At 40.8% G+C, this 27984-nt stretch overlaps 2 protein-coding genes across 5 annotated transcripts; one reads left to right on the top strand and one right to left on the bottom strand.

Annotated features, from left to right (window-relative positions):
• Positions 1 to 854: 854 nt before the first annotated feature.
• On the bottom strand, positions 855 to 3312 carry Ns1 (Nucleostemin 1). The gene is made up of 8 exons (XM_034335186.2): positions 3151 to 3312; positions 2944 to 3048; positions 2502 to 2869; positions 2054 to 2441; positions 1626 to 1980; positions 1343 to 1565; positions 1106 to 1265; positions 855 to 1040 (listed from the first exon to the last, which is right to left on the bottom strand). The coding sequence occupies exons 1-8, from the start codon at positions 3167 to 3169 to the stop codon at positions 946 to 948; spliced, it is 1713 nt and encodes a 570-aa protein (XP_034191077.2). The 5' UTR covers positions 3170 to 3312; the 3' UTR covers positions 855 to 945.
• A 153-nt stretch (positions 3313 to 3465) lies between these two features.
• cdi (serine/threonine kinase) lies at positions 3466 to 27946 on the top strand. 4 transcript variants are annotated; one of them, XR_004582541.2, is made up of 7 exons: positions 4495 to 5247; positions 6714 to 8755; positions 20401 to 20522; positions 22520 to 23066; positions 23187 to 23720; positions 23974 to 27805; positions 27870 to 27946. XR_004582541.2 is itself a non-coding variant. In XM_034335179.2 (6 exons), the coding sequence occupies exons 2-6, from the start codon at positions 7202 to 7204 to the stop codon at positions 24484 to 24486; spliced, it is 3270 nt and encodes a 1089-aa protein (XP_034191070.2). In that variant the 5' UTR covers positions 3466 to 3609; positions 6714 to 7201; the 3' UTR covers positions 24487 to 27946. The 4 variants fall into 4 exon arrangements, 3 of the variants coding, with proteins under 3 accessions (XP_034191070.2, XP_034191069.2, XP_034191071.2); XM_034335179.2 differs by lacking the exon at positions 4495 to 5247 and adding an exon at positions 3466 to 3609 and having other exon boundaries at positions 23974 to 27946; XM_034335178.2 differs by having other exon boundaries at positions 23974 to 27946.
• Positions 27947 to 27984: the final 38 nt, after the last annotated feature.

Genomic DNA, 27984 nt, shown 5'->3' on the forward strand with positions numbered 1-27984 from the left:
GTTAATTATAGCCTTTATAATAAACGAATCGAAAAGAGCCGCGATTTGGCCACCGTGGTAATTTATTCTTCTGATTGCACTTCAGAACACGTGCACGTGTTATCTCGTGCAAAAGTATAAAACTGCGAAATTTTCTTTCCCCCACAGAGAAAAAAATTGACATCCTTTTAAAAATGATCGTACGTTCGTTATCTTTAATTTTTCTTCCTATTATCGCATACAGCGCAAACGGATAAACAAACATTTCGAGTGTAATAGTGATTTTCACACAATTGATTTGCGCTTAACGAGTACATTTGTTCGTGTTGAAAATTTTGTAGATATTTTGTTTGATACTTTTGTAATGTCTGTAAGTGATCGTTAGTCGCTGTTTCAAAAGAAACTGACTTCTATCCAGAAGAAGAAATAGACAAATTATGTCCGTCACTGTTGCTTGTCACGATGATAAACGAGAATCATTGTTTATATTTTGCGAGTTGCTCGCAACACGGAAGGCACCGTCAACAGAGCTAAAATTAATCCGTTCGTAAGGAAAGATAAAAAAAAATATACAGAATGTCCTATCTAACCCATAGTGATAAAAATAATTAAATGCTTTTTACCGCCGTATGCGCGGCACTGGCCAAATGTGATATATCTACGAATTTATGTAATGTTTTTTATTAATTGATACACGCACTTTTCCTCCTCCATACATTATCTCATTTAGACGAAAACGGACTGATTAATAGGTAGAGTGAAGTTTCCTAAGCAATCTTGGCAAAGACATGCAAAAATCCAGGGAAAACGTAGGGAGAGCCTGAAGAAGTGGAAAGAAACTAAATTATTAATAAAAAAGAGATGTTTAATGATAAACAACATGATGTATTATTTACATTATATAAACTGAATTCAACTATTATATAAATAGTTTATTTATAGTAAATAAGCAATTTTATAATATATTTATTTTTCTACGAAATCTGTACTGAAGTCGTAATCGTCGGGACCGGTAATGTTGAATCCTTCGAGTTGATCCGCCAATTTAACAGCTACCTTTTCTATAAAATTTAGATAATTTATATTACAATAAGAATATCTAAAAGGTAATTTTCTAGGTACTTACCTCTCCTGGCTCGGTCTTTCTTCTCCTTTTTAAACTGTAACTTATTAAGTTTATTTAATTTCTGATTACCCTCAATCTCAAATAGTGGATCTACTTTTTTCTTTCTTGTTTCGTTTTTATTCTGCTTTGCCTTTTCCACTTTCTTCTTTATCTTGACTTGCTGTATAAATTGATTATAACACATCATTACACGAGCTGAAGAAACGTGTCAGAGACGCGTGTTGAACATTAACTTACTGTTTCCTTTTGCATCTCAACCTCCATTGCAGCGGTAACTGGCCCAGAACTCTCAATTAACAATGGTTCAATAGCTGGTTTATTTTTGGATTCCACTTCGAAAGTATCAAGCATCATCTTTTCCTGTGTAACAACACTTTCGATATCGAATTCCTTACTTATCTGGCTGACAATTTCTGCGGATACTTGACAATCCGGTTGTTCAGGAGGAACGGTATAATATCTATAAAAAAAACATCGATTTATGATCATTTGATAAATAATGAAATATAATATTTCATACCTGATTTTTCCAGAATTCCAATCGTCCAAAATACCACGAGCCGCCGCTACCGTATCTGGTATGCCACCTTTCTTAAACCTGCCCATTCTAGTGGCTTTCATAGCAAAGAATTCATCAGGTGTTGTAAAGTCTTGTACATTGTACAATTCTAATATCTGTGGCTTGGAAATCCTTTTTAAAATGGTGATTGCCGGTGTGAACGGATCTTTTAGAGATTGTATCTTAACTGCATTTTTTAAAGCTATCGATCCTTCGTCACCATTTTCTCCGGAATTATTAGCAAAGACTATTCCTGGAGAATCTAATAATTTTATTTTGGAATCCAACTGCACTGCTTGCATAGCCTTTGTTACTCCTGAATATCAAAAAGTCAGATGATGTAAAATAGAAAAAACCTACACGTTTCGAAATAGTGTTGTGTAAAGTACCTGGAGTATTTCCTACATTACAAGCTCTACTACGTTTTAGGGAATTGATTACACTAGATTTTCCAACATTTGGAAGTCCAACAACTCCCACCCTAATACTAGTTTTAACACCCCCAACATTTCTACAGTAGTTTGCAAGTAGTGACAGAAGCAATTCAGCACCAAAACAGGTACCACTTTGTATCATGTCCTCTGTCTTTTTTCCTAATTTTCTTCTACCCAGCCTTTTTGACTGGTCCTGAGTAGAAGACTTAAATGCAACAGCTGGTAATGTACTACGTAAATACTTTAACCATTGATTCAAGTTTTCTCTGGGTACTAAATCTGCCTTGTTTAAAACAATTACTAATCGCTTGTTTCCTTTTGCAGATCTTACTGCTTCTTCAACCTATAATTTAAATCAATTGTTACATACACTTATTAATATGTATGACATATATGATCATACCTCTTTACATCTGGTTCCCAAAGGATCTCTGGCATCAACAACTTCAAGAATTACATCAGCTGCATCTAACACTTTTTTAAATTCTTTGTAGTAAGCTTTCAGTGAGTTTTCTTCTTTTGCTAAAACATTTTTTATGTTTTCATGGACAGTATCTGTTTCCATTTCCTTATGTTCTGCTTGTTTGTGCTGTGCTGCTGAGACCAATCCTTCAAGACCTCCTTTGGCAAGCTCTTGTTTCTTTTTTTCACGTGCAGCTTCACGCTGTTTCTGTCTTTCTTCATCATGCTGTTTTTTCATAGCCTCTACTTCTTTCAGTATATTTTCCTTAAAGGGACATTGGTTTGGAACTTCAATTACTTTTCGTTTGGCTACAAAATTGGAAAAATCAATGAATATTTTTTTTAAGTACATATGCAGATCAATATACAGATGCAGCATTTACTTTTTGGATGTTTCTTAGCTTCCTTTTTTAATTTTCGATTGTGTTCGCGAACTTTTTTTTCGATTTTATACCTCTTCCGAGCTGGCATCCGTTTGCTCGTCTTTTCTGTAATAAATAATATAATAATTAACAACGATTCAGAAGTAAATGTAATCTTTTATTTATGTTATATGAACTAAATTAGAATGATATGATACATGAACTTACTTAAACAAAACTTTGCCATGTTTCTTTAACTTTTCGCTAACTTTAATTCCTGTACACAATAAAGATAAATATGTTATTGGAATAACGACAAAATGCTTGAAAAAGGTGTCACGTGTACTACTGTGTTCGCAAACAAGAGATAGGTTAGAAACAGGCTAGGAAACATAAGGAAAAGTGGTGGGTTGCAGTGGCGCATAAAAAATCAAATCACAGTTTAATTCGGTTGTATAAATTTTCAAATTGTTACATTTTCTTAAATTCTGTTTATTTATAATTTATTGGAAACAGATTATAAAAAGCATTTGTTGTGGGATTCTTAAAAAGTAAAAGTGAAATAAAAGTAACAGAGTTCTGAATTTGAATTAAGGGTGACAATAATTCATAACGTGCAATTTGAGCATATCAAGCGGTAGAAAATACGAAATAATTCAAAACTACAGCATTGGCATCTCTATAACGGTATGTAGAAATTTAAGTACTTTTCTGAGAAACTGAAAATTGTTGAAAGATAGTGAAAGGTACATATGCTTGTATGCATATGAGAATTCTCACACTTTCATTCCGCGTAGCAAAAAGTAGTTGTTCAGCGACGTAGAGACGAGATCGTGGCAGTAAGGTTAGATTGGAAATTCTCATAAATTATTATGTCTCGTGAAATCGTTGTTTCGTAGATTTTCATTGAACAAATGATACAATTTCACCAATTCCTATTCTCACGGTGTTACTTTCATAGCAGCAACATTGTTCTTGTTTGGTAAATTAAACGAGGTGCCATTCATTGTGTATCCTATCGAGGAATGTCTTTCCTTTTTTACCATGACGGAATATAAACGTTTCTTTAAGTGAAATTGATGGTCATTTATTGTTCGATAAAGAAGAAAAGAGCTTTTGAATTTTCTGACAGTGTCTTCCTTTATACAGCAAACTTGTCAAGCATATTATTCAACCCACGTGTTGCGTGTTTCGTTCAAATTGAAAAGCTTAGGGAAGATAATAATAAGTTTCCTTATTTAATGTTAGATTACTAATTCATCGAAAAATATTGTTTTTATTGAAATAGAGTATTACATTATTGAAGGAGTTAAATTTGATAGGGGTAAGCTTATTGGATGGGGAATCCCCCGAATGCTACTAGAATGAATAAGAAGGTAGTCAATATTAGTGAGGCAACGTGACGATATTTGACAATGATTATACCATCGTTATAATTTTTACAACGGTTTGGTAATCCAGGGTTGAAAGACGCACATTCGAAATACGTGCCTTTGCATTCGATTCATTAGCAAGGAAAGATGATGGTGGGGTTAAAGCGAGGAGAGCCTCAGGTGCCGCCGATAGACGGCGTGCGCCGGAGCAGTTCATTTCTGTAATGGCCGCCGTCTGGCGTTGTCGGTGAATCGGTCTCTTTGCATTCTCGCGATACAAACTGCACAACGTTATCGTTTACAAAACTTTAGTGCAAGTCAATCCACGTAACGAGAAAGGTGCGGTGTTTGCTCGTGCATTGTGTATGGTGGTAAATAAGCGGTGAATCCGCAACGGACGGTCTGTCGAGAGAATTCAAATCTGATATGCACTGTGTCCTCACTGTTTACTCGACCCATCGACCGTACAGAGTGTGGTAGATCGAAGAATCGTGTTTGACGATAGAAAGAAATACAATTGTGATCGCAGGATGCGATCGAATTTCGGTGATCGATGCTCGGTATTCGGGCATAGCTTCGTCTTCGGACAGTAAACAAAAGTGACAGCGTGTGTGGTGGATGGGGTAGACGGTCATGCCTCCCATTTCGACCGAGCCTGTCGACAGTATTTGACGTGTTGTTCTTCGCGAGCCCGAATTCTCACTCACGTGGTTCAAGGTCATCTAAAATCATCTTAACGTCACGTTGCCAACAAGGCCCAGCAAAATTTCACGGCACTTTCGCGATCGAATGTCCCTCGACTGTTGTCACTGACAGCGAGTCGGAGCCACGCTTTTCCCGGTCATCGGCACTGTTGTTATACCTTCTTCATGGACTTTACTCAGGATTAGTGACTGGAAGGATTTAAACGGAAGACTGAAAAACATTGGATACGTTGTTTTCATTTGCGCAGGTACGTTGTTTCGATCTTGTTCCCTCATTCCTTCCCGAGATGCGGTGCATCGAACTTTCCATCACGGGTTTCGTGTTTTCCTTCCCTCTAATGGGAGGACCATTCAACTATGCCACGGCAAACAAGCACTTTATCTTTTAGAGTAGCAACTTGACGATTGTTTCTCCCGTAGCCGGGTGTCAAGGGTATAGCGTTGTTTTATGTAATCCAATATAGTCTCGTTTCAAGCTTCAACGGCGGTTCAACGAACTATTGTTTTGACATGCTCTGAGAGAAAATTAACTTAGCCGCCTTTTTGCAACGCGCCATTTTATTGACACTGTAAACAGACACGTTTCTGATATTCAGGTCGCTCGATGATGTAGTTCGTTCAAAACTAGGCCATATGATATACAATCTCGAGGTTCGATAAAAAGAAAAAAAAAAAAAGAGAAGAAAGAAAAATTGTGCTATAATTTCACCCCGTGAAAAACACGGCAGACCGAGGCATCGCGTCGCCAATTAGACACACAGTGAGTCTGGTAATTGCGAGAATGCAGCATATAGTAAATTACAATTCTCGCGTGTGAAAACGGTCATCTGACGCGACCAGTGGAAGAAGTAGCGCTGCTTTGTAAATCAAATGAAAACTTGTAATGTATCACCGCTCGTGTACGTTCAGCCAACGTGCACACATGCATCCGCGTTATTTAACAAATCCGTCCGCATTCCCGGGACCGACAACTTGGCATACGAGCATTGCCCGATACCTGCTGCACGCGTGCCGCCAAAATTCCTAATATTTATATTATTAATAATATTTGCGGCGTGACACCTGCGAATGGTATTATTTCCCACGCATCCTTTTCAATTTTACTTTTTCTACTTTTCATTTTCACGCAATACGTGTTGCGCCAAAATTGTACTTTTAATATTATTATAATTTGGCGGATGGAAAATTCACGAAAGTTTCCCTGCGTGTACTTATCGTATAAGAAAATGCGTTATTCTAAGTTAAATTTTTTGTTTTCTACAGTTATCTATCTAAGACACCTGTAAATGACAAATAGGTATTGTTTCTTTTAAATGAAAGATGTGGAGCCAAATGAAATTGTTCGGCGGTTAAAACGTGTTTTTGGAAAGTTTCCAGATATTGTTCACTAATGGGTTGATCACTTTAACACGTTGACCGCCACGTTAAATTCGTCGAAATTTTCGATTGTAATTCTCATTATAACACATGACTGTATCTATTAGACATAGTTCCAAATACTTGATAAGATCACTCGCAATCGGATAAGCGATTAATTCGTTCGATTATATCGTTACCTAGATACGAGTATTGTAGCAGTGAACGCGTACGTTTCTTAGAAAATGATTAAAAAAATTGTTCGTGCACTGAATTGCGCGACCATTAGGTATATGTATTTGATGTACTTTACGAAATGATGAATATCTATTTAAATAACGGGTTCCGTGGAACGCAGATTTCTTCCAGGTGAGCCAAAATTTCCTAAAAATTTGAAGGACGAAAAGGAAGAGGAAAGAGAGACAGAGACGGAGAGAGATGTGCCAAGTTTCGTCGTTGCGGATGTTCCGTGTGCTTCCGGGGTTGATCAACGCCGACCGTTTGCCGCACTGCGTCCCCTGCTAGGATCATGTCCTAGTCTGTTGTGATCTACGAATCGTGATTACCACTGCCAACCATAACTCGCGTCGAAGTAAAACGCGACCCTGAGATGCCGAGCTACCGTGTCGAGGACGTCGTAGCTCGTCGTCTCCCGAATCTTCCCGATCGAGCATCGACGATCTCGTTCGTTTGAATCAACGAACGAGAGATAGAGAGAAAAATACGTCACGTCACGTTACGTCCAGCGATAAGACTGATTAATCCGTGTGTAATGCAGGACGAGGAGGCGACGACCTTCCGTCCCGATTTAACCTGCTCAATCTTCCGTTTGCAATAACGGCGAATATGTTCGGCAAGGTGCCACCTTCGAACACACCAGGGCCACCCTGTAGCTGCGACTCGTCCAGCAAGTCCGGTCCAACCACGTGTTTGCCGTGTTTCTCAGTCGACGAGACATCGAGCATGCTGACGGAGGAGAAGTCGAAAGCTTGGAGATCGAAGGACAGCTGCGCCCACGTGGTCTCTGAACCACCCTCCACGGGTATGGAGGAGAAACAAAAGCTGTGGAGATCGAAGGAGAACGTGGTCTTCGAAGCACCCTGTATCCTCGAGGACAAGTCGAAGAGTAAGAACACTTTGGTGGAAGATAAATCGAGATCATCATGGAGATTGAAGGAGAACAGTAGCACAGGCCTGCCCGAGGTGTCTTCCCCGGTCGAGGAGAAGTCTAAAGCGCGAAAATGCAAGGAAACGTGTTCAGCAACCGAGAGTGTCGACGATAAGAAGTGTTGGAAGTCTAAGGAGAGTATCAGTCCGCTGGAAACCCCCACGGACGACAAGTCCAAGCCTCGCAGAGCCTCGAAAGACTCTAGCAACATCGAGTCGTGTTGTGGTTCGCAAACTGTTCAGCCAAATCTGTCCCAATCGTCAACCGCGTTTGTCGAGGCCAACAGTAGATGTTGCAGTACTAAGAACTCTTCCTCTAAATATTCGAAAGAAACTTCTCACGGAAGAAACCACACGGGATTGGTGACGAAGTCGAACTCGGTCGTCCACAAGTGCTCGTCCAACCCCAATTGCCCCAACTTCACGAAATCCCCGGGCTGTTCTGGTGGGAGCAAATCACAGAGGGTACTTTGTTCCACGAGTCTGAGCAGCCTGAACGTTGACCCTGGCTCTAGGGAAGCTTGCAAGCTCTCGAAGAAGCACTCTGGCCCGTGCCGGGAGTTAGCGGCGGGCAAAGAGCAACATCTAACTGGTGGAAAGTGCGTTTCCAGAGAGGGTCAAAGGAACAGCTCGCAAGCTGGTTGTTTAGCGAGCAAATCATCGAGCAGGTCTTCCGATGCTGCTTATTCAGCTTCGAACGGCAAGAATAGAGCGGTTTCCGAGTCGAGCGATGAGACGGCCGACTCGTCGATGGACTTTTCTGTGATCTCTGTGATTCAATCGACTCCGAGTGAATCTTGTTCGAGATCATCCGCGAAAGGATACGGTGACAAAGACACGGTCGACTCGTCCGCTGCCGGTGGCAACTGCGATAGAAGTTGCAGAGGTGATTTTACCACGTCCACACCGTCGAAAGATTGGATGAAAAACGGAGACGCGTTGCAGCAGAACTGCGTTTCCTGTCTGCCGCAAGATCTACCGACGGAGTTACAGTTTTCGCCAAGGAGTTACAGGGAACGAGAAAAGTGCCGTGATCCGTGGAGACCCACCGAAATGGAAAGCAATATTTGCAATCTGAACGTATGTCCTAGTGATACGTATCAGGATACCGGCACGAAAAGGAGGACAGGTGCTTCCTGCCAGGCGTTGAGGCATGCCGTTGCATCGCTCAATCGATTGGATGACTTTTACATGGAGAAGATTGGTGCTGGATTCTTTTCGGAAGTCTTTAAGGTAAGAACACATTTTTCCCCTTTTTATCATTGTTTCGTGTTTATTAATCGATTAGATAACTAAGCTAGTCTCAAGGTTGTACCTTCTATGATTTCATAGTAACCTTAGTTTTTTCAAATTCAAAATGATAAATTTTCAACCGGTAATTCCACATGGTAATTAGTAGAAAGGGTTTTTCCTACAATTTTTTTTTTTTTTTGTTTTTTAAATACATTATTTATCGCAAGTGTTAACCACGCAATACCGAGGCATGTTATCTTTCTAGATTAGCATCAGAGGAGATTAGATAGGAGTGCGTGCAACTCGCTTCGCATTCTCATAAAATTAATTCCACCTGTAATCATGTGATTACTCGTTAGTAACGAGTAATGTTTTTTCCTCGCTGATTCTTTACCCCGCGAGCAAGTTTCATTTCTAATCCTCGAGTTACAGTCGTGATCATGAATATTGGTATTTTTTAAATATTATTTATTATCCACAAATGAAGCAAGTGCCTTTGTATTGCTTTATAACTTGATAATATTACATATCAGGATTAGAGAAATGTGGTAATCTCTGTTATCAAGATCCTCGTTCTTGCAACGTGTAACAATTTTTAATATCTTTATCGAGTAACAAATAGATTTGCAACGATCAGAGGATTATCAAAGTTCTTTTATAGGACTTTACAGTTTTATAGTGCGATACGATTTATCAATTACCCATCGTGTCTCATCAGTGTCATCAGAAAGCATCGAACTAGTCTGAGAACTTTGATAATAGCCTCGTTTCTGATGAGTTATACACGATATAAATAGGTCAACAGGAAATTGAATACAAGCCTCGGTGACGAAGCCGATTCCTCGGACGTATCGCGAATGTTTCGTTCAAAAATAAATTCCACCACGTTTGCTAGCATTCTAGAGGGCCTTGAGATTTATATCGTAGGTCAAAGTCGTTTCTAAACCCTCCGCGTTCAAGAGTAAATGAAAGCTTCTGCTTTTTCCCCGCAAATCCTTCGAGACGATACGCGGAGAGGTCGCGTCCTTGAATCGATGCAAGTTAATTTACGCGAAAGTCGAGTGAAAGTCACGAAAGTCGATCGAAGAAATCGCGAAAATTTCGAAGATGTTTAACACCTTATCGCCTGGGTCGATGCATCCATTACGTTCACTTTTAATACCGCTGATACAATTGGAAAACCAATTTGCGAGGGGCATAATTCAATTATTAACACCTTGGCTACCCCATAATATGGGTAATAGAATAGAGATAGGGATAAATTGATTTTCGGAAATCCTGAATTCTTGGCAGCGTTATACGATTAGGTTTATCTGGCTTACGTTTTGGTAAGGTACTTCTGTTGAAGAATTCATCATCCTGCTCGAGCGTCGCGTCGTGTCCATTGCCAAGCGTGAAACAGTCTCTCTTTCAAATCCTGTCGACCCCTCGTTTGTACAGATCAATTATGCACACATTGTTACATTCTAGCAACAAGATGGATCGCTGTCTCTCGTTCCTGATCGAGACACTTATCGATTATCGTTGCCAGTTAAACAATATGGGAAAGTAATTTTAACGATAACTTTATCAGTTGTTCGATAAATCAATGAAAATAAGATGAGGGTTATGAACGAGGGTAATTACACTTTCTCGGTCAATCAATTAGGGTGAAATAATTGATAGGTCATTATTAGGCGTAATGGTCGATATATTGATTATTTTATTTTGTTAATTTATCAGACGATCCGAATGAAACAGAGGTAACCATCGCGATATCGAATCTGGAAAATTGAAATTAAATGCCCGGGAGAGTTTCTCGAAACTTTGTTACCTCTAGAGAACTAATGATTCGAAATGCTCGCGGAGACAGGTAGGGAGAGGTGAAATTTTTCACTGGCGCGAAGTACAAGGGAAAGGCATTTCAGGTAACTGGTCGTAAGGTAAAAGGAGGAATGGGAACTCGTCCCTTGTCTTTCGCGAAAGAGTCACTCGTTAATCATAATTATGTCTTGGCTGTGGTTTTAACGCTCGGACGAAGGATCGTTTACTTGTATTGAACTGGATTATTTGAAATTTCTCCCCGAACGTGGATTCCGTTTTCTCGCGGTGACTCTCAGAAATTGAACAACGAAACAGAGGCAACCATGGCCAAGGAAAAAGGAAAAGAGCCGTGAAAGTGCAGGGGGGCGAGAGAGAAATGAAAAGATACGGCTGATCTATTTTTGCGTTCGGTTCAACTTCGATTCTTGTCTCGGCAACCTCTGAATCTGAGATTTTCAGCCGAACTGCACTCTCGAAACGAAACCTTACAATTGTCATTGTGTACTCGTGATTATCGCGAGGAATTTTCTTGCTCATCGTTGTTGAACCAACCAGATAAACGTCGCCGAGGCTGATTAAACGTGTCGCAAGATTCTTCGGAAGTGGTTCACAAACGCCGCTTGCAAAACCATTGTTTTATAGTTGCCAGTCCTTGATTGAACAAACACTAATGATGCGGCAAAATTTAAACTGTAATTAAAATTAAATTTCTGTCCCTGTACAAAAGAGCAATTGAGTATGTATAATCGTCGTAAACGAAGGCCTTCAAAAACAAGGAATGTTTTGTCCGTGTTATTATTTTGTTCAGTGTTAGGTATAACAATACGAAGAAAAAAATACTGAGGAATTTCTGAAGCGAGCTGATACTTGCATTATCTTAATCACCACATGAATGTTTCATAAAGTCCATTTTATTTTCTCGTTTTTATCAACTAGTATATTTTTAGTGCAAGAAGTCGTTCTCGTAAAAAAGCTGATATCCAAGTAACAAGGTTGTCACTAAGGCAAACATTTGTATAAAAATTTGAAATTTATCTTGATTTAAGAAAGGAAACATGGTGTTTTCTTAATTCGTTAGACGGAGAAAATTAATAAGGAACGCTGTGGTCGGTTCTCTTCTCTAGCCTAGACGCTTTCCTTATTTCTAATTCCGTCGACGGAATGAAATGAAATTGACCGAGACGAGCGCGTTGCTCTGCTACTTATTTGAATTTTACGTAACCTGCTAATTATACGGCCGTGTTCGTTGGAATTCTCGTTCAGAAACACCTTTCTGATTTCCAAGACGCTTTATCAGAGGTTTCGATCGACGACCGTTTTGAATTTTAATCACACCGTTCTTTTCCTTATTTCCTGGCTTAATTTCCCGCTTGAATGTCACGGCAGCCTAAGGAAATTTAATCGCTATAAATTTCTCTATTCCATAAATACTGTATCTGTACTGCCCTCTTTAGTTGAAATGTTCCATCTGAAGCGTGTAATTAATTGCTGCATTAATAATACATGTACCTATATATTGCAAGAAATTGGTATAGGCTGTTACGAAACAATAACAAAATTTTTCAAATTAGCACACCCTTATCTCGTATTTTTTTCGTATGCTATTCAGCAGGATTTTTAGCTTGTCCGATATGTGCGAAATGGTTATAGTAAATCGAACAAAGAGACCGGTTTTATTACCGATATAAATCATGGTGTCCTTGCAAGCGCATCGCATGGGTTCGAACGGAATGCAATTATTATAGTTGCAGTAATTCGTACGTGCGTTTATGCTCGCGGATATCGTTGCGGTGAAAATGTCGTAAATTATCTGTAATGACAGTTAGTATTATTATATATGCAGGTATTGAAATAAGGTCGTTTCACCGAGTGTCCTTTCGGTCAAAGCCGATTTCCTTTAGCGTTTTCTCTCTTGTAAACAAATGAAAAATCTTTAAATAATTCTATGGAGTGAAAATAGAAAAAAAGCGGCAAGATAGGAAATTTCGATGAATTCTCTGTGGAATCATTTATTTCTTCCGTGGTTGGTTCAACTCGAAAACGATGACCCAGTTGAAAATTTCACCCAAGAAATACTGAATCCAATTATTTGCTGATGTACAGTTTCCCAGAGAATTTCATTCCAGGTTGGAATGCAGTCGAACCGAAACGCATGTGAAACGCAAGGATTCGCAGATGCCTCGGAGAAAGTTCACGTAGTTGGTGTTTATGTAGGTGCTTTGACATCGCTCGATGAGTTGCAAACGACTCTAGTTGCTAGCAAATTCAAAGTAACGTTATTCAAGTAGACTTCATTGGCTTCGATTGAATCGAACTACAGCTACTCTATAGATCTATTTGAAATCGATGTGTATACTTTAGAAAGTTGATTTTTTTTTTTTTTTTTCGTTAAATTATCTACAAATTCTTGGCGCTAATTTAATACTCTCAGATTTCTTCCCATAAGTTTTCTAAAGGTTCGCCACGTGTTCGTAGGTTTAACGATCGAAGCGGTGCAGAGACTGTGAAATTAGGTAATTTAACCCTTTGAGGATGATTAGGTCATGCGCGTGTAAATAACACCATCGGAAAAGATCAACGATGGTCTAAAAAAAAAAATGATCAGAAATGTATAATTTATGAATGAAGATGTTAGACTTCGTGGAAGTCAGTGAATAAATGAATAAATGAATAAAAACTGGTTCTTTCAAGGGAAGTAAACAAGCCGTTACATTCCGATTCTCTTATCAGAAATTATCAATCAACTCTCGGTTAACATTGAAACCGTTTCAATTGCCCCGCCGCCAATTGAAATAACAGAGAAGCATTGTTCTCGTGGCAATACGTAAAATTGTATCGTATATGTTTTGCTCGTCATAATTAATAACGCTTGCGTCGTTACGTTACGCTAATCGATCCTTAATGGCGCGGCTCGCGATATTAATACGCTATGTGATATAATTGCCGCGTAACTCGTGCACCAATTGAGCAAACTTTGAGTTCCGTGTATCAAAGTGCCTCTACGGCTGTGTACCGATCAAAGGGAAGCGTGTTGTTTGTTCTAAAAATAACATTGTTTCAGGGAATACCATGAGACATATACATCACCGTTATATCTTCAGCAATTGGAATTATTTTTTATTTAAAAAAAAAAAGAATCCAAAGAGGAATGTAAAAAAGAATAGTGGATAAGCAGGGTTATTGGAAAGTCGGCCAGGCGTGGATTACATAGGTGGTAGTAAATAGAGAGGAAGGTATGATCGATCGCGAGGGATGAAGAGGTGAAAAGTAGTAACGTCGCGACGTTAGAAGCGGTGGGTGGTAGCGCGAAAGACCTTCGTAAGGCCGTAGCTGGTGAACGATCTGTCGGAAGTTCCGTCGGCCTCGTAGGAATACAGAAAACAACGACCTTGGCTCGGCTCTGAGGTGAAGAAGCACACCATGCGAGCATTTCCTTCCTCCGGGCAGCTAAGAATGCTCGAAGCGGCCGAGAAAGCCGGTCACGCAGTGTTGGCCATGGAGTACGAACACTCTCTAATGAGCCTTCTGTTACGGCTTCTCGTTCCTCGCTCAATTTCGTTCTAGGATCGATTCATTAGCCGAGGCGATACGTGTATACCATCTTTCGTAACATCCTCATTCTTATTTCAGTAGGTACAAAGGATCGATAAAAGTTCGTTTCATCGGAATTAATTGGGGTTGCGTTGTTTGGAAAAAATTTTACAAATTTTTTTTATCAAGTTTCTCGATCGTCCTAAAACGGGCTTCGTAACGCGTTTCGCTCATTCCCGATCCCTCGTTCGAAGAATCCTCTCTCTTTCCGCGGAAATCGGCGGAAATTCGCGCGAAACAGCGTGTTTCGAAAGTGATGGAGTTTCTTCACGATCGCCGATTACGGGGAAGGGAGCGTTGCTGGAGGTTGTTCGGTAACGCTTCCCTCTCGAATCTGAATTTCCATCGAGAAACAATCGGACGTAATAAAGTTGAAAATTAATTGTGCGTACAATCGAGTTTCTACTGTATTTAAATTGAACGTCTGGTGAAAAGTTTCGATCGATTAGTTAGAGAAATCTAGGATCTCGAGTGTCATTTCGAATCTCTTCATTTTCTCGGGCACACTTTCGTATCAAAGTTAATTGGCAGAGAATTTCCATATCCCGTGGGCGGTGAACTTTTATTCCGGCAACTTTTACTCGGCCAGGTGTAAAAGCGAAACCAGAATTCGATCGATAAATGAAAAAAAGGAACACTGGATGGCCTGGATAGTGAACGCGTTAGAATTTTTTTTCACTTTGTCGCTAGATAAGCTAGTTTCCATTTGGGTGAAAAGGGAAACTCCATTTAATAGCGATAAAGCGACTAACGAGACTAATTGAAACGCGAGCGTAAAATGTGCAGCTGGTGATACCAGTGGAAAGAGAACGACGAGAAAATGACTCTAAAATGTATCTGCGTATAGGACTTTCTTCTTGTGAAAATTAATTCGTCCGCATGTGGTACCACCAATGATTTTTATCAAAGGTCAGAGTAACACGATCGAGTATAGAGGGTGTAAGAAACCTTAGAGGACTCGAAAATACGCTTAATCAGCTAACTCCGAATGCTTTCGTTGTTAGTAAAATGAAACGACGAATATACTTCCTTTTACAAACACAGCTCGTACAGAGAAAAAGAGAGGAGAGACGAAAACGTTCTCGGGGAGAAACTTTCGGCTAAAAAGCGATCGAAAAAATATTAATATAGAAACTCTTGCAGAGAAAGCGTGCATAGGATGGCAGGCGAAAAGAAATTTATCGATCGTCAGAGAAATCCTCATCGTGAAAATGATGTGTCGTTTCCTTTGATTTTTCCACGAACCAGTTGTACTCGCGATAACTCGTAATCGACGCTGTTGATTGATCATCATACAGTTCGGTACGAAAGCTGAATACGTCTCGGTGGCGAAGGTAAAGAAGAGAAAAAACCTGTGAACTTGTAAAGCCTTTCAAGGCACGGCCTTCGAGGAACGTTCTTAATTGGTAAATAGCTCTTAATAGAACCGTGGCTTTCTTTGAAGCGAGTTAAAACGAATCGGTCTGTTGATTTTGTTCGAATCATGCTGACTGCCATGTGAAACTTAAGCTTCAGGGAAAACCTTTGAAACTGGGTCGAAAAACCGTACGCGCTTAATTATAGAGGGTTTTAAAAAGGGATTTGGTCAAACTTTGTGAGTATTCGCCGAGGAAAAGTAATTCCTCTTTTTCCTACATCATTATTTTCCCTAGGAATATATTTTCATCGCTGCCTCTAAGCTCTGCTCATTGAGCAATTAAGGACCAAAGGGCACAAGTTATCCAAGCCCTATCATAGTTCATAGAGAATAATCGAAAGTGTTGTTGGGACGATAAAAATAACGAGGATGCAGCGAACCTGTATGGGATGATAGAGGATGACGATACACGTGGACGAACCCTCTGCTCTCGCAATTGACTTTTGCTGAAACCTCGTCTCGCCCATCGCTGACGTAAACTTTGAACTTTCAAAAGCCCACACTCGACTCCCTGTTTTAATTGGTGCGTGGATTTTAATTATACCTACTCGGGAATTCCGTGATTTTCTTCGTTATTCCGTTTGCTGTCTGCAGAGCGTGAAAGTTGACAAATCGTTACCTGTTTCAACAGAGAGAGATTCTGCTTAAAAAACGCGCCGAATTCCTGTCGAATTCGATATTACAATGTTTCCAGTTATTTCGTTAAAGTAATTAAAGAGAAGAAGCTTTGATTGCACGAAACATTTACGGTGTTGGAATTTATTTTTAATTCGCGCTTGATAATTGGAGCGATTAAGAGGTTGCAAAAATAACCAACGGTGTTACATCGCTCATTTCTCGTTCCCGCGAATGATCTGGTCCAGTTACAAATAGATACGGTTGACCTTTCCTGGTCTCTCGCTTTACAACTCGTCGGTTTGAATAAAACCAGGCTTGTAAAGTCTACGCTTGCCCTTTAATTACCGTGACGGCCTTAATTGCTTTGTAAACCCGCGATCCGGCTTTGGGTTATCTTATCGGGGAACCAATTTCATCGCGAGACTTATTAAATCGGACGAACAATTAGGACGTTAAGCGCGAAATCATTGACTCCTTTTACCCTCCCGTTAGCCGCGTCAAAAGAAGAGGGTACATCTCCCTGAAATCGTTCTTTCTTCATCGACAGAAGCGTTAATGGAGCTCTGTGCCGTTTGATAGAGACCCTACAGAGAGCAGCTTTTTCCCTCGACAGCCTTTGAATCGGCGAAATCTTAGCCACCCCTTCTATTCTACCCTTTAATCTTTAGACTTTCTATTTTTTTCTTTTGAAACGCTAGGTTCAGTGAACTCGGTAAACTCGCTGCTTACGCCGTGCTTCTCTGTAGACACCGAGGAATCCGTCCGGAAGGTCGGTTGTTTCGTTCAAAGAAATTTCTTCTTCTTCTCAGCGTGCTTCTCAATAGACATCAAGGTAGAAAAGATGAAAATGGGTCAGTAGGAAATCGATTGATCGATCGGTTCAGCTTGTATCGCGAATAATACGAAAAATCGAAAGGTGAACGGAAGAGCAGAAATCTCATTTGGTGTTCAAAGGTTTACCGTTCACGGTGTCGGAGCGTGTGGAAAGGCTGAAGGCATTAATCACTCGCGATACAATATAATCACCGCGTGCTTTCTCCGCGCACGTCCGCTAACAATGTGCTCGAATGCGTGGAGAACACGCAAGGACGATTCCACGCAGACAGCGAGAATTATTTAAATGAATCAGTCGCTCCTAATTATTTGCCATCCTACGACTTTCGCACAGCTTGAAAGACAAGTGTTTTAGCTCGAGCTCGTTCTCGGCCAACGGGTGAAAACTGCTTGGCATAATTTCGTTTTTTCTCAGCCCGAGAGACGAAGATGCTTGAAGAATTCAATACACCGTTTGTTTGCCAAAGTACGACACGAGTTGACGGAATGAAGAGCTCCTTAAATCATGCTTTGTAACGAAACTCGTAACTTTGTTGTTCTCCAAGGGCATTATATAACCCGCAGTAAAGATTACGTTTTCAGGTAATCTAAATTCGTTCTAAATTTGTTTTAAATGTTATCAAGAGCCAGGTATATTCGCTTGGCCCAGTTTCGTTTAAATTTTCATTCTGAAATTTATAAAAAGATTTTACGGTATTTTCTCAATGTGTTGTACGACTCTTTTAGAGTAGAACCGATTCATTTCAATTTTCAGTTTCTGCTACTTAAAATAGATTTAACAAGGCTTGACGTGTTCGAAAAAGCCGTTGGCGTGGACTACGTAAACTGGCGCTTGGCTTATCCGACGTCGTGTTATAATATATTAACGAATTAAAACAGTAAGGTGTAAATCAGTAGAGTGTGACAGAAACGGTGAAGGGAATAAGGAGAAGGAGAAGTAGAAGCATAAAAGTTGCACTAAAATTGAGAAACGTGTATATTAATTTGCTTCCGCTATAAACCACTTCCTTTTCGTGGATTTTTAACCAGTACAAGCAACATTTCGTATTCGTACCGGTAACACGTGAACTACCTGCGAATTGTGCAAAATGTATTCGCAAGCAACTGGAACTAAAAAAAGACGTTTTGATTTCGTAACGTACCTTGAGAATTGATTCGACACGAGTTTTCTAACTAAGATAATAGGCATTAAAGACTGCTTTTTCTAAATGTTCTAAGCAAATTATTTCGATTTCTCGATAATTTATTTGACATAAGATTCCAACGTTGTAGAATTTTTCAATATATTAATATCTACTCACAGTCGAAAAAGGGTCCTTCGATATAGATGATTGCCAATTAAAAAATACGGGTCAAGTATTTTTCCGTGTTTTATTTTGTATCAGAGTTTCATCGCGGTCGGAAGTGGTCATTGGGAAAACAACCCTAGTACTCTCCATTAAATGGATTAAAAGAAAGAGGATAGGGGGTGGAACGCGTTCGATGGAGTCGTTCAAAGTGCAACAGTCCCATTTTTTTACGACGACAAACGAGAACTGCTGATCGACTTAGCATCACTTTCTCCTTTCCTTCTTTTTTATTTTCTTCTTTTTTTTTTTTTACGAAACGCTCGATTTGCAAGCGCTCTGTTTACCCGTCGACTCCGACGCGTATTCGTCATCGCTTGGCCAAGCTCCAACTAAGCCAGCCACTGCCAAGGAATCCTGGCCAAATTCCCTTTGGATATTCTCGACTTTTTAACCCGTGGAATTTCCACCTCGCTACAACCCACGTCTTCCTTTTCCCTTGTTCGAATTTCTCCCTACTTTTCCATCTTGCTAAATGAAATTTAAGATCAATTCTACCCTTAACGAAGACACCCTCTGCGATTTCGAATAAAAGGCACGTCCCAGTCTTAACAAGGAAATGCCTGTTTATCTCGAGCGTGTTATGAACGATGCATCGAATGTTCGCAGTTAATTTAGAGGCTCGCTCATGAATTTATTCATTTATTCGGTTATTCACGGATACGAACCGTTCGATTCACACGAGGCAATAAAACGATCCCGACGAGAGTGTGCGTGCCGGATAGATAATGAAAAGAGTGAAAGAACATGAAAGTAAAAGTTTCTATGAAGAAATTTTCAACAACACCAGGAGCGTCATTAACGAAGATTAAACTCTGCATATCTTATCTACTAATTATTATAGAGAATGTTGAATTCTGAAATATGGAAAGTCCGACGCGATTCGATGACATAAAAATACCACAGATTATGTTTTTTTTTTTTTACAGCAAATAAAAAAATTTAATCGACGATGTTATCCGTAATGAATCGTTTCGAATACGGATAAATTCTCCCGCGGGTTTTCATTTTTAATTTTCAGTGAGTTGCTCGCGTAACGGTACGGTCGCGTCCGCATCGTCTCGCACTTTTACGAATTCTCGGCCGACCGTGCGCTTCCGTAACTCGTAGAACACGCTCGTTGCATCTGCAACGGCGTGAAGCTCGTACCGTTACCGAAACATTTAGGATTCTCGCGAGAACTGGCCCGATCCAGGACGAACGAGAAAAGCAGAGCGGCATAACGCGTCCTATAATTAAAATTAGACAAGCTGAAATATCGTCGAGTTCCTGTTTCGAAAGCACTCGGCGGTTCGAAAGGGTTCGTTGGAATAGGTATGCACCGGGGAGTCTGAAAGGACGTACGCGTACGCGATTGTGTCGCGAATTAATACGTTCCTGTTTCGTGAGAAACGAGGCATGTTCTCTCACGCGTCTTTCGAGCTGTGAAAACGTGAAACGTTCAGATATCGTCGTACGATCGAAACAACCAAACAGGATGATGTCTCGCGTCATCATTCACGGGAACACTTAATTACGCTGTAATTTGCATTCGGATAAGTTTCCCGATGTAGAAACGCTTGGTAGCGATTGTAACGCGAGAAAGTTTCATCTGAAAACGTTCGTTCGAGCTTTCGAACAATCATTAATTCAACTTGATTATGCCTGGACGAAAAGGCTGATCTTTTTGCTAGACAATTTCAACGTTGTACTCGAGTCGGTTTCTTCTTCCACTCGGACATCCGACTTTCTAAACTGATTTTTACAATAAGGATATTCTAGGTCGTTTCAGAGGACATCAGATGTGTTCCTTTTTTACTTTTATTTACCACTTATAGATGAAATGGATAGGATCTATCAATTTGTATTTGCTTAGAAAGTCTAACTGGATCACAAAGTAGCATTTGCGGTATATAATTTTGAATTAATATCTCGTATGATAACTCGAGGGGATTGGTCCAATAATCGTAGAAATTGCGGGAATCGAATATGTAGCGGTTCGCGGCTGAACAGCGTGGAAAATTGTCGTTTCAACATCTGGTGTTTCTATTTTCTAGGTTACACATAAAGTGACGAGTCAGGTGATGGTCCTGAAGATGAACCAGCTGCCAGCGAACAGGCCGAACATGTTGAAGGAGGTTCAATTGATGAACAAGCTAAGCCATCCGAACATATTGAGGTGAGTTTTAAGACGAATTCCAAAGTCTGTCATTTTATTTCTACTACCTTGAGGCGCGATCAACTTTGACGCCGGTGAAATCCGAGAAACAATAACTTTCGCGTACGTACAGCGATTTCTTAGTTTCCAGCCTTGAATCTACCAATCTAATTCTGATTAAATCGAACCTCGAAGCGGTCCATCGAGCGTGCTTTCAGTCACGTGTGTGGATCGTTCTTGTGTCGTCGACTTTTCATTTAAAAGCAGAACAGTCGTTGTCACAGGGATCGTGGATGAAAATAGAAACTGGTTCAATAATACATCGAGAGATGGAAGCGAGTGGAAGCAATCTAGGGCTGAAAGTTTTTATTTTTATTGTCTTCTGTCGACCAGCTCGAATTCATCCGCGAATAAATGAAATGCATGTAGGCAGCAGATATTTTCGAATATATTGGCTTTCGAGGGGAATAAACGTATCGGTGATAGGTGGACAGAGTCGATTGGATGGTTTAATAAACTCAACCCTTTTCCCAAGGATACGATAGAAAATGTCGATTATTTCATTAACCTTCAGCTGCAATCATTGGAAATCGATTGCTGATGTTGAAATTTGGAGTATTCGAGGAGAGATCATCTACTGGAGCGGTGGATTTCTTGCTCTTCGCTTACGGTATTCTCGGTTGTCGCAACCGGTTGCTCGTCGAGCTAATGCCAAAAGTCGTATCGCGGTTTGCAACGTTACGAGTTATGACATAATGGCAACGTGCAGCGTCGCGACGATCCTCGGTAGTAGGTAGACACCGATGCTGCTGCTGCTGCTGGTGCATCCGCAGCGACAACGCATTCCAACGATATAAACGGCTTGGCCCAGATTCGGCTGTGTGTGTTTATCCCGCGTGGCCAGCGGATCTTATTTCTGGCATTTCTCTCGTTGAAGGCTGCGAAAACCGCGGACACTCGGGACGCGTCTCTTTCGCGATCGAATGAGTCAGATGGTCCGAAGAAAAAGAAACAGGATATCGTCATCTGTTATGCCTGTGGAATAAAGCCAATTGTGACCGATGAATTTCGTAATTGTTGGAACAATAGACCATCCCAGGTGTATCTACTTCCTTTCGGTAGAGATGAATGAATGGGACTGATTGATACACCGAGAATACCAAAGATACCATCGTTTCAATAATACGGCAATGTTTATTGTTGTTTGTCGCAGGAACGAATTCTGATAAGAAAACGCGATCATGCGAATCGAGTCGCGTGGATGGTCTCACGATACTGTAAACGGTGTTGTAAAATTTTGATTCTCGTATCAAGGATATTACGATAACCGGCGATAAGGGTAAATTGGCCGGCAATTCATCGCGAAGATATTAAGGTCTTGGGATTATTCACTTCCGCTCGTTGTTGCGATTAATCCGATACAGCTCGTAACATTCTGAGAATTTTTTTCCAAGTAATAAAATCTAAAAGTTTCCATTCGGAATTACGGTGGAAAGAAATTAGTAGTTTGGTGAGGTATAAACTTTTGAAAGACAGGGTATTGAATGCCCATCACCAGTTACGACCTTTAGAGGAAAAGATGAGTAACGACAGAAACAACTCATTGGTTCGTGCGTTGATTGGCAAAGAGAATCGTTCGCGACTTGCTTGGCAATTAAACCTCGTCGAGCAGAAAAGTTTCACCTTCTTCTCTTGGTCTTTGCTTCCTTACGGAAGGACGAACGAAGGTGGCAGCACTCGTCGAAGTCTCGTATCCCGAAAATTCAGTTGCAACAATTACGAAGAACCGATTTTCAAGAAGAATACCTTTAAAGGGAATTCTTCAACTCTTTCCTCAATTATGCGGTGCAATTTGTTTCGCAAAAAGGTCTTGGGAATAGCGGACAGAAGAAAAAGGAACATCTCACGCAGTAATTAGAATAATAACGACGACGTTAATAATTATACCACGGGGGAAACGATTATGTTGCTACGTAAGTTCTGTCTGTTGATGAAGACACTAGCTTCTTTGCTTCCAGGTTTATGGGCGTGTGCGTGCACGAGGGCCAGCTGCATGCCCTAACGGAGTACATAAACGGTGGTAGTTTGGAACAGCTGATCATGGCGAGGCACACGCCTCTTCCGCACCTGATCAGGATGAAATTAGCGAGGGACGTATCACGGGGGATGGCCTATCTCCACAGTCGTGGCCTGTTCCATCGCGATCTCACCTCGAAGAACGTACTGATCAAGAAAGATGAGAATACGTCCGAGATGACCGCGGTGGTGGGTGATTTTGGACTGGCAGCTAAGATTCCGGATCCTAGTTCGGGATACAGGCTGAGCACAGTGGGCAGTCCGTATTGGATGTCGCCTGAATGCCTGAAGGGTCAATGGTACGATCACAGGTCGGACGTTTTCTCGTTCGGTATCGTGGTCTGCGAGCTGATCGGCCGCGTGCCGGCCGATCCGGACGTTCTGCCACGGTCAGATAACTTTGGCCTCGATTACCTGGCCGTGGCAGAGATTTGCGCGGCAGCTGATCCACCACCAGCCTTCCTCCAACTCGCCTTCAATTGTTGCACGGTGAGTAAGGATGGAAATTTACCGCAGATTCCGTCGATTACGCATTTTCACTTCAGATTTCGGTTGATTAGGTGTAAATTATCAAGGAGAGGCTAAGAAAAGAGATTCTTTTTGTTTCAGTACGAGCCGAAATCGAGGCCAACCTTCTCAGAGATCACCACCAGTCTGGACAACATGATCAGCAATTACGAGGATGAATCGAAGAACAATATCTGTAAACGTCAATCCGTGGACCCGACTCTGATGTCGAGCATGGATGAGATCACTCGGGAGGGACGTTCCATGAAACGTAAGACTGCTCGTCTCAGGAGTCAATCGGCGGATGCGAGAGGTTGCGATAACGCGACACCATCGGACAAGGCGAGATGTCATTCCGCTAGGAGGGTAGCGGAATTGGCGAGCAGAAGGGACCCGCATTACAGGCCAATGACGGCGAATCCGTTCCACGCGTTGGGTGGCGTCAAGAAGATCCTCGGTGACTTGTTCTCCAGCTGCTTGGAGCTACCGTCGTTGGAAGACGTCAGACCGAGTGTTACCGATGCTATCGCCAAGTTCAAACCTGCCCAGAACGACAGTATCGCGAAGATCTTGGACAGGAAGAAGCCGAGCTCCGAGCCGAGCAGTCCGACTGCCAGGAAGAAGTGGGAGAGAAAGGTACGAGAGAAAAGCTTTTTATGCAACTTTTGTGGGAGAAAGAGAGCGATAGACATCGAGAGGAGGTTTAGAGTTGTTTCTTTGAACGAGGATGATTTACACTGATTCACACAAATTCCTTCACGTAAGGCTAACACTTATTTTTTCAGTTAAAATTATTTTCAATTCGAAGGTTTAACGATACACGACACGAGTAAAGTGTTGGGCTAGTTAGCAGAAATCATACTCGTGGTATTTTTTGATCGATTTCCAGGTGGCTACGAAAGTAGGCGCAGCCAGTTTATTTACTCATCCGCTGTTCCGCGATGGTTGGGAGCCCAGAAGGCGTGGTAGCTGCGAGTCAGGCTTCTGGAGCTGCGTCGGAGAGGATCTCAGCCCCGAGCCTCCTAATCGTCGACACACCTCGACTCTAAGCAGTTCAGCAGCGAGTAGTCTATTTCTGTTGGACGATCACAGAACTAGCTCCATATACACTGACTCGTCCGAGGACATAGCTAGTTTGGGTGGCGGTGACTCCTGTTGGGAGGACAGGTTAGGCGGCATCGGGTCTTCCAGTAAAACCATTTCTAAAATCGTCGAGTATTTCGAGAGGAAGCAAGCCGGCAGCTTGCGATTCGCCGATCACGATGTCGGTTCCGCTAGGTTAACCTTGTTGAAAGCAAGCTTAGAGGGTTCGGTTCCTTTGTGCAGCATCTCGGCCGCGCAGAGATTAGTCGTTTGCGAGGGTGCCGTCAGGAGCAAATTACCCCTGTTCGACAAAAAGTGATACACCGTCACTTGAGCGTCGTAGAAGTCGTTCCTTTAGAGTTTTTTTTTTTTTTTATTTTCATGATGATATACAGGGTGTTCGAAAATTGAACGATCAAACTTCGAGGGTATAAAGATCGAGGTTAAACAAAGGAAGAATTTCAAATAACTCGAAATATTATGGAACTCTTCTCTTTTCTTTCAAATTTTCAATAAAATACAACGGTGAAATTTGATTGTTTAACTTCGAAACACTCTGTGTTTATGGTTCGCTCGGAGGCGCCTACGGAAAGAACCGCTTCAAGTCGTTCCATGAAGGAAAAAAAGTGAATATGAAAAATGTCTATTCAGTTGCAGAGGAAAATCGCGTCGAACGATTCAGTCGCGTGTTAAAGAAGGACTGAAAGTAATCGAATAACGACTATACTTTCGTCGAACTTGAAGAGAAGCAAGGTTCAGTGGAAGTATAACCGAGTACGAATTCAGCAGACGCTTCTCTAAAATCTAGTAACCCGACTGTGATGTTTTTTGATAATCTACATACATTATTGATCCAATAGGACACTATGCTCGTTGAAGCTGTCAGCGTGACGGGAAGTTCTTTTTACGCGCGACGATCGTTCGTCCTTTCAACGCTACGTTGCTGCACCGTATTTAAAAACCATGTACCCGATGCGACGGGAAGCCCCGATAAATTGTACAAGATCCTTTCGTTATAGATAATGCCAGGTACGTTAATAGTATTTCGCGAACAGGATATTTTTCCTTGGTTTAACCCTTTCGATACAAAAAGCCATTGCAGTAGTATTTTGTAGAATTTCTCAATGAATTCGACGTACGAAAAGCACTTTAGTGACCATTCGTAGAGAATATCGCATTGAACGAATGGCTACTATAGTGATAGTCTGTGAAAACTATTGCTACGTATAGTGTCCATTCGTAGAGATGATCGCGTTGTACGAAAGGCTGCTATAGTAATAGTTTGTTATGCATCAAAGCTTACTATAGTGATAGTCCTATGGCCACATTTTTACCAATCAATCAAATTTTCGATGCCATCGATTACTTCTTCCAAACAGACAAATGATAACACTTTTTAATCAGCTTCGCCGTAGAGAAAGGGTTAAAGGAGAAAGATGTAACGTTTCAGAAGGATAGACAGAAGCAATAAAACACGTTTAATTTCGTGAGACTGCGGCAAACGAATGCCAGTAGAGAAACGCTGCTCGTGTTCTTACCTTTTGCAGTGCCTCGCAGTTCCTAGTTAGCCACCTCCGTCCTTATCCATGTCAAACCGACATTTTACCGATCATCGTTGACGACGATACACATCGAGATACGAATACAGCCACGTCGAGAAATACGGTTTTTTAGTACGTTGCACCCTTAAATCCGTCTCCCTTTAATTAGTTCGTCCTTAGACGCGTTACTCTTGTACTAGAGACAAGCACGTCGAAACGGAGACACAGATGCGAGAGAAAACGGCGCCTTTAATTTTATCATGAAATTTCGAGGACAAAATGAAAAGTAATAAATTATTTCGATTGATACGTTTTCTGCCCCAAATCATCTGTCAGTTTAAAACAAATATTGCCGCTTTCCGCAGTATGCACGTTAATAACAATAATTTTTGCAATCTTATGAATATTGTAAGGTATATATAATAAGCAAAAATTACTATCTACAACGTGGACCGTGCGAATGATTAAGATATTCGGTGTGGCAGGGAACGTGTTAAAAGTTTTTCACGATTTTAAGAATATGTTTTAAAATCATATCGTTGGAAAGACTGGATCGTTAGGTTCTCGATGCGATCGACATCCTACTATTGTTGTACGTTATGCTCGAAACGACATTGCCGTCTTCTTTTCTGTGACATCGTGTACGTTCGCGAAATGTATGCAGGGCGCGTGAGAATTGACGGCGCATCATTTTTCTTCCTTGTACCACGAATTTGAATAGTACCCTGCGTATATTATAGAGAATTAATCAGGGCCTATGCTGTGCTTATACGAGGTTTTTAATTACACTTCCGGTCGAAGGATACTTCCCCAGCGCGTGACGTGGTCACGCGTGTCGTAGATTAGTGCTCAGGATACGAATGGAGACACATAGTATATTTTGTTGACCAGAGAGATACCGTGTCCTGAATATTTTTGTTGATATAGAAAACCGATGGACGATGGTCCGAAATTTTTCGAGAAGAAAAGAGAAAACCGGGAGGAAGAAAAAGAGAGAGAAAGAGAGAGAGAGAGAGAGAGAGCAAATGAAACTGATCTAGTCAGTGTATTATCGTGGCGGCCTTATCTTTTGTATGTCGTAGCGCTAATAACTTAAGTGTTCCAAGGAAAGTGAACAAAGCGTGAGAAATAGGAAGATAACGATGGTCGTTGGAGAATACAAAACGATTGCGAGCTCAGATGAAACGAACGTTTCGCACACGTTGTTTGTAACGTTCAATAGAGAAGGCAAACGGAACTAAAAATGTACATGATTATCTATAGAACGAGCGAATGTCTGAATGACTGGGAATAGCGTATGTTTATTGACTGCTTCTTCGAGTTTGTGTCTCTTCGACGGTACAAATGTACGGATGATTCTTCGTTAGAATCATCCTGTGCTTTCTAACGTTCCACGTCTGATGAAATACATTGTGTAATTTGAATTTGTTTATTCCGAGCTTAGAACACGAATAGAGAAACAAACTCGATGTGGCAAGCAGTACGTACTGCATTTTAGTTATGCCGTGTTACACAAATACAGTATCTTTGTGAGACGATTGACAGAATGTATTCGAATAGTCTTCCGAAAACTTGAATGCTTTATTTTAGTTCGTCTCTTAGGCCATGGGTACATCGGTAAAGGTCTCTACTTACGACCTTAAATTAACACAATCAAATTAGTTTATATTATCTCACAGACCTGATGCTATATTTAAAAAAAAGTTTCGTTTTGAATGTTTCTTGTTTGTGGACTGATACTGTGTATGTGTAGTAAATCACGTGGCGAGAAATAATGGGTAACTATTAATTAGTTTGCGTTTTCAAGCGTCAATCGTTTCGTCGCCCTGGTTGCGGGACAAGTCGAACCAAATTTCTACTAGAGTATATTATAATATAATAGGCTACTACTATACCTTTTTACTTGTCAGAGTTCGTTCACGGGTTCTACTTGATAAGACTGCGTGTTTGTTAAATATGTATGTAAGTAGTAAGTTTTTCATTACATTCGCAGTCCCTTCTTCCTTGCCTAACGGAATACACCGTCGACCAGAAACCAAGATTTTTCTTTCGTCCTGTCGAATCAATGCAAGAATCCTAATTTTTACTGGACAACAGGTATATTTCGACTATCAAATTTTTAATGAAATCTTTCAATTGGAGGGTACCTGTTTATTTTCAGTATCCAAGGAATCGAAGAGTGGAAAGGAGAGGAAATTTCGAAGATGTGTAATCAATTTTTTTTTTTTTTTTTTTGGACCATCGAAACGAAAATTGTGTTTTATACTTTTGCATCG

Source organism: Osmia lignaria, chromosome 14, assembly GCF_051020975.1.
Source record: "Osmia lignaria lignaria isolate PbOS001 chromosome 14, iyOsmLign1, whole genome shotgun sequence".
Taxonomy (NCBI): Eukaryota; Metazoa; Arthropoda; class Insecta; order Hymenoptera; family Megachilidae; genus Osmia; species Osmia lignaria.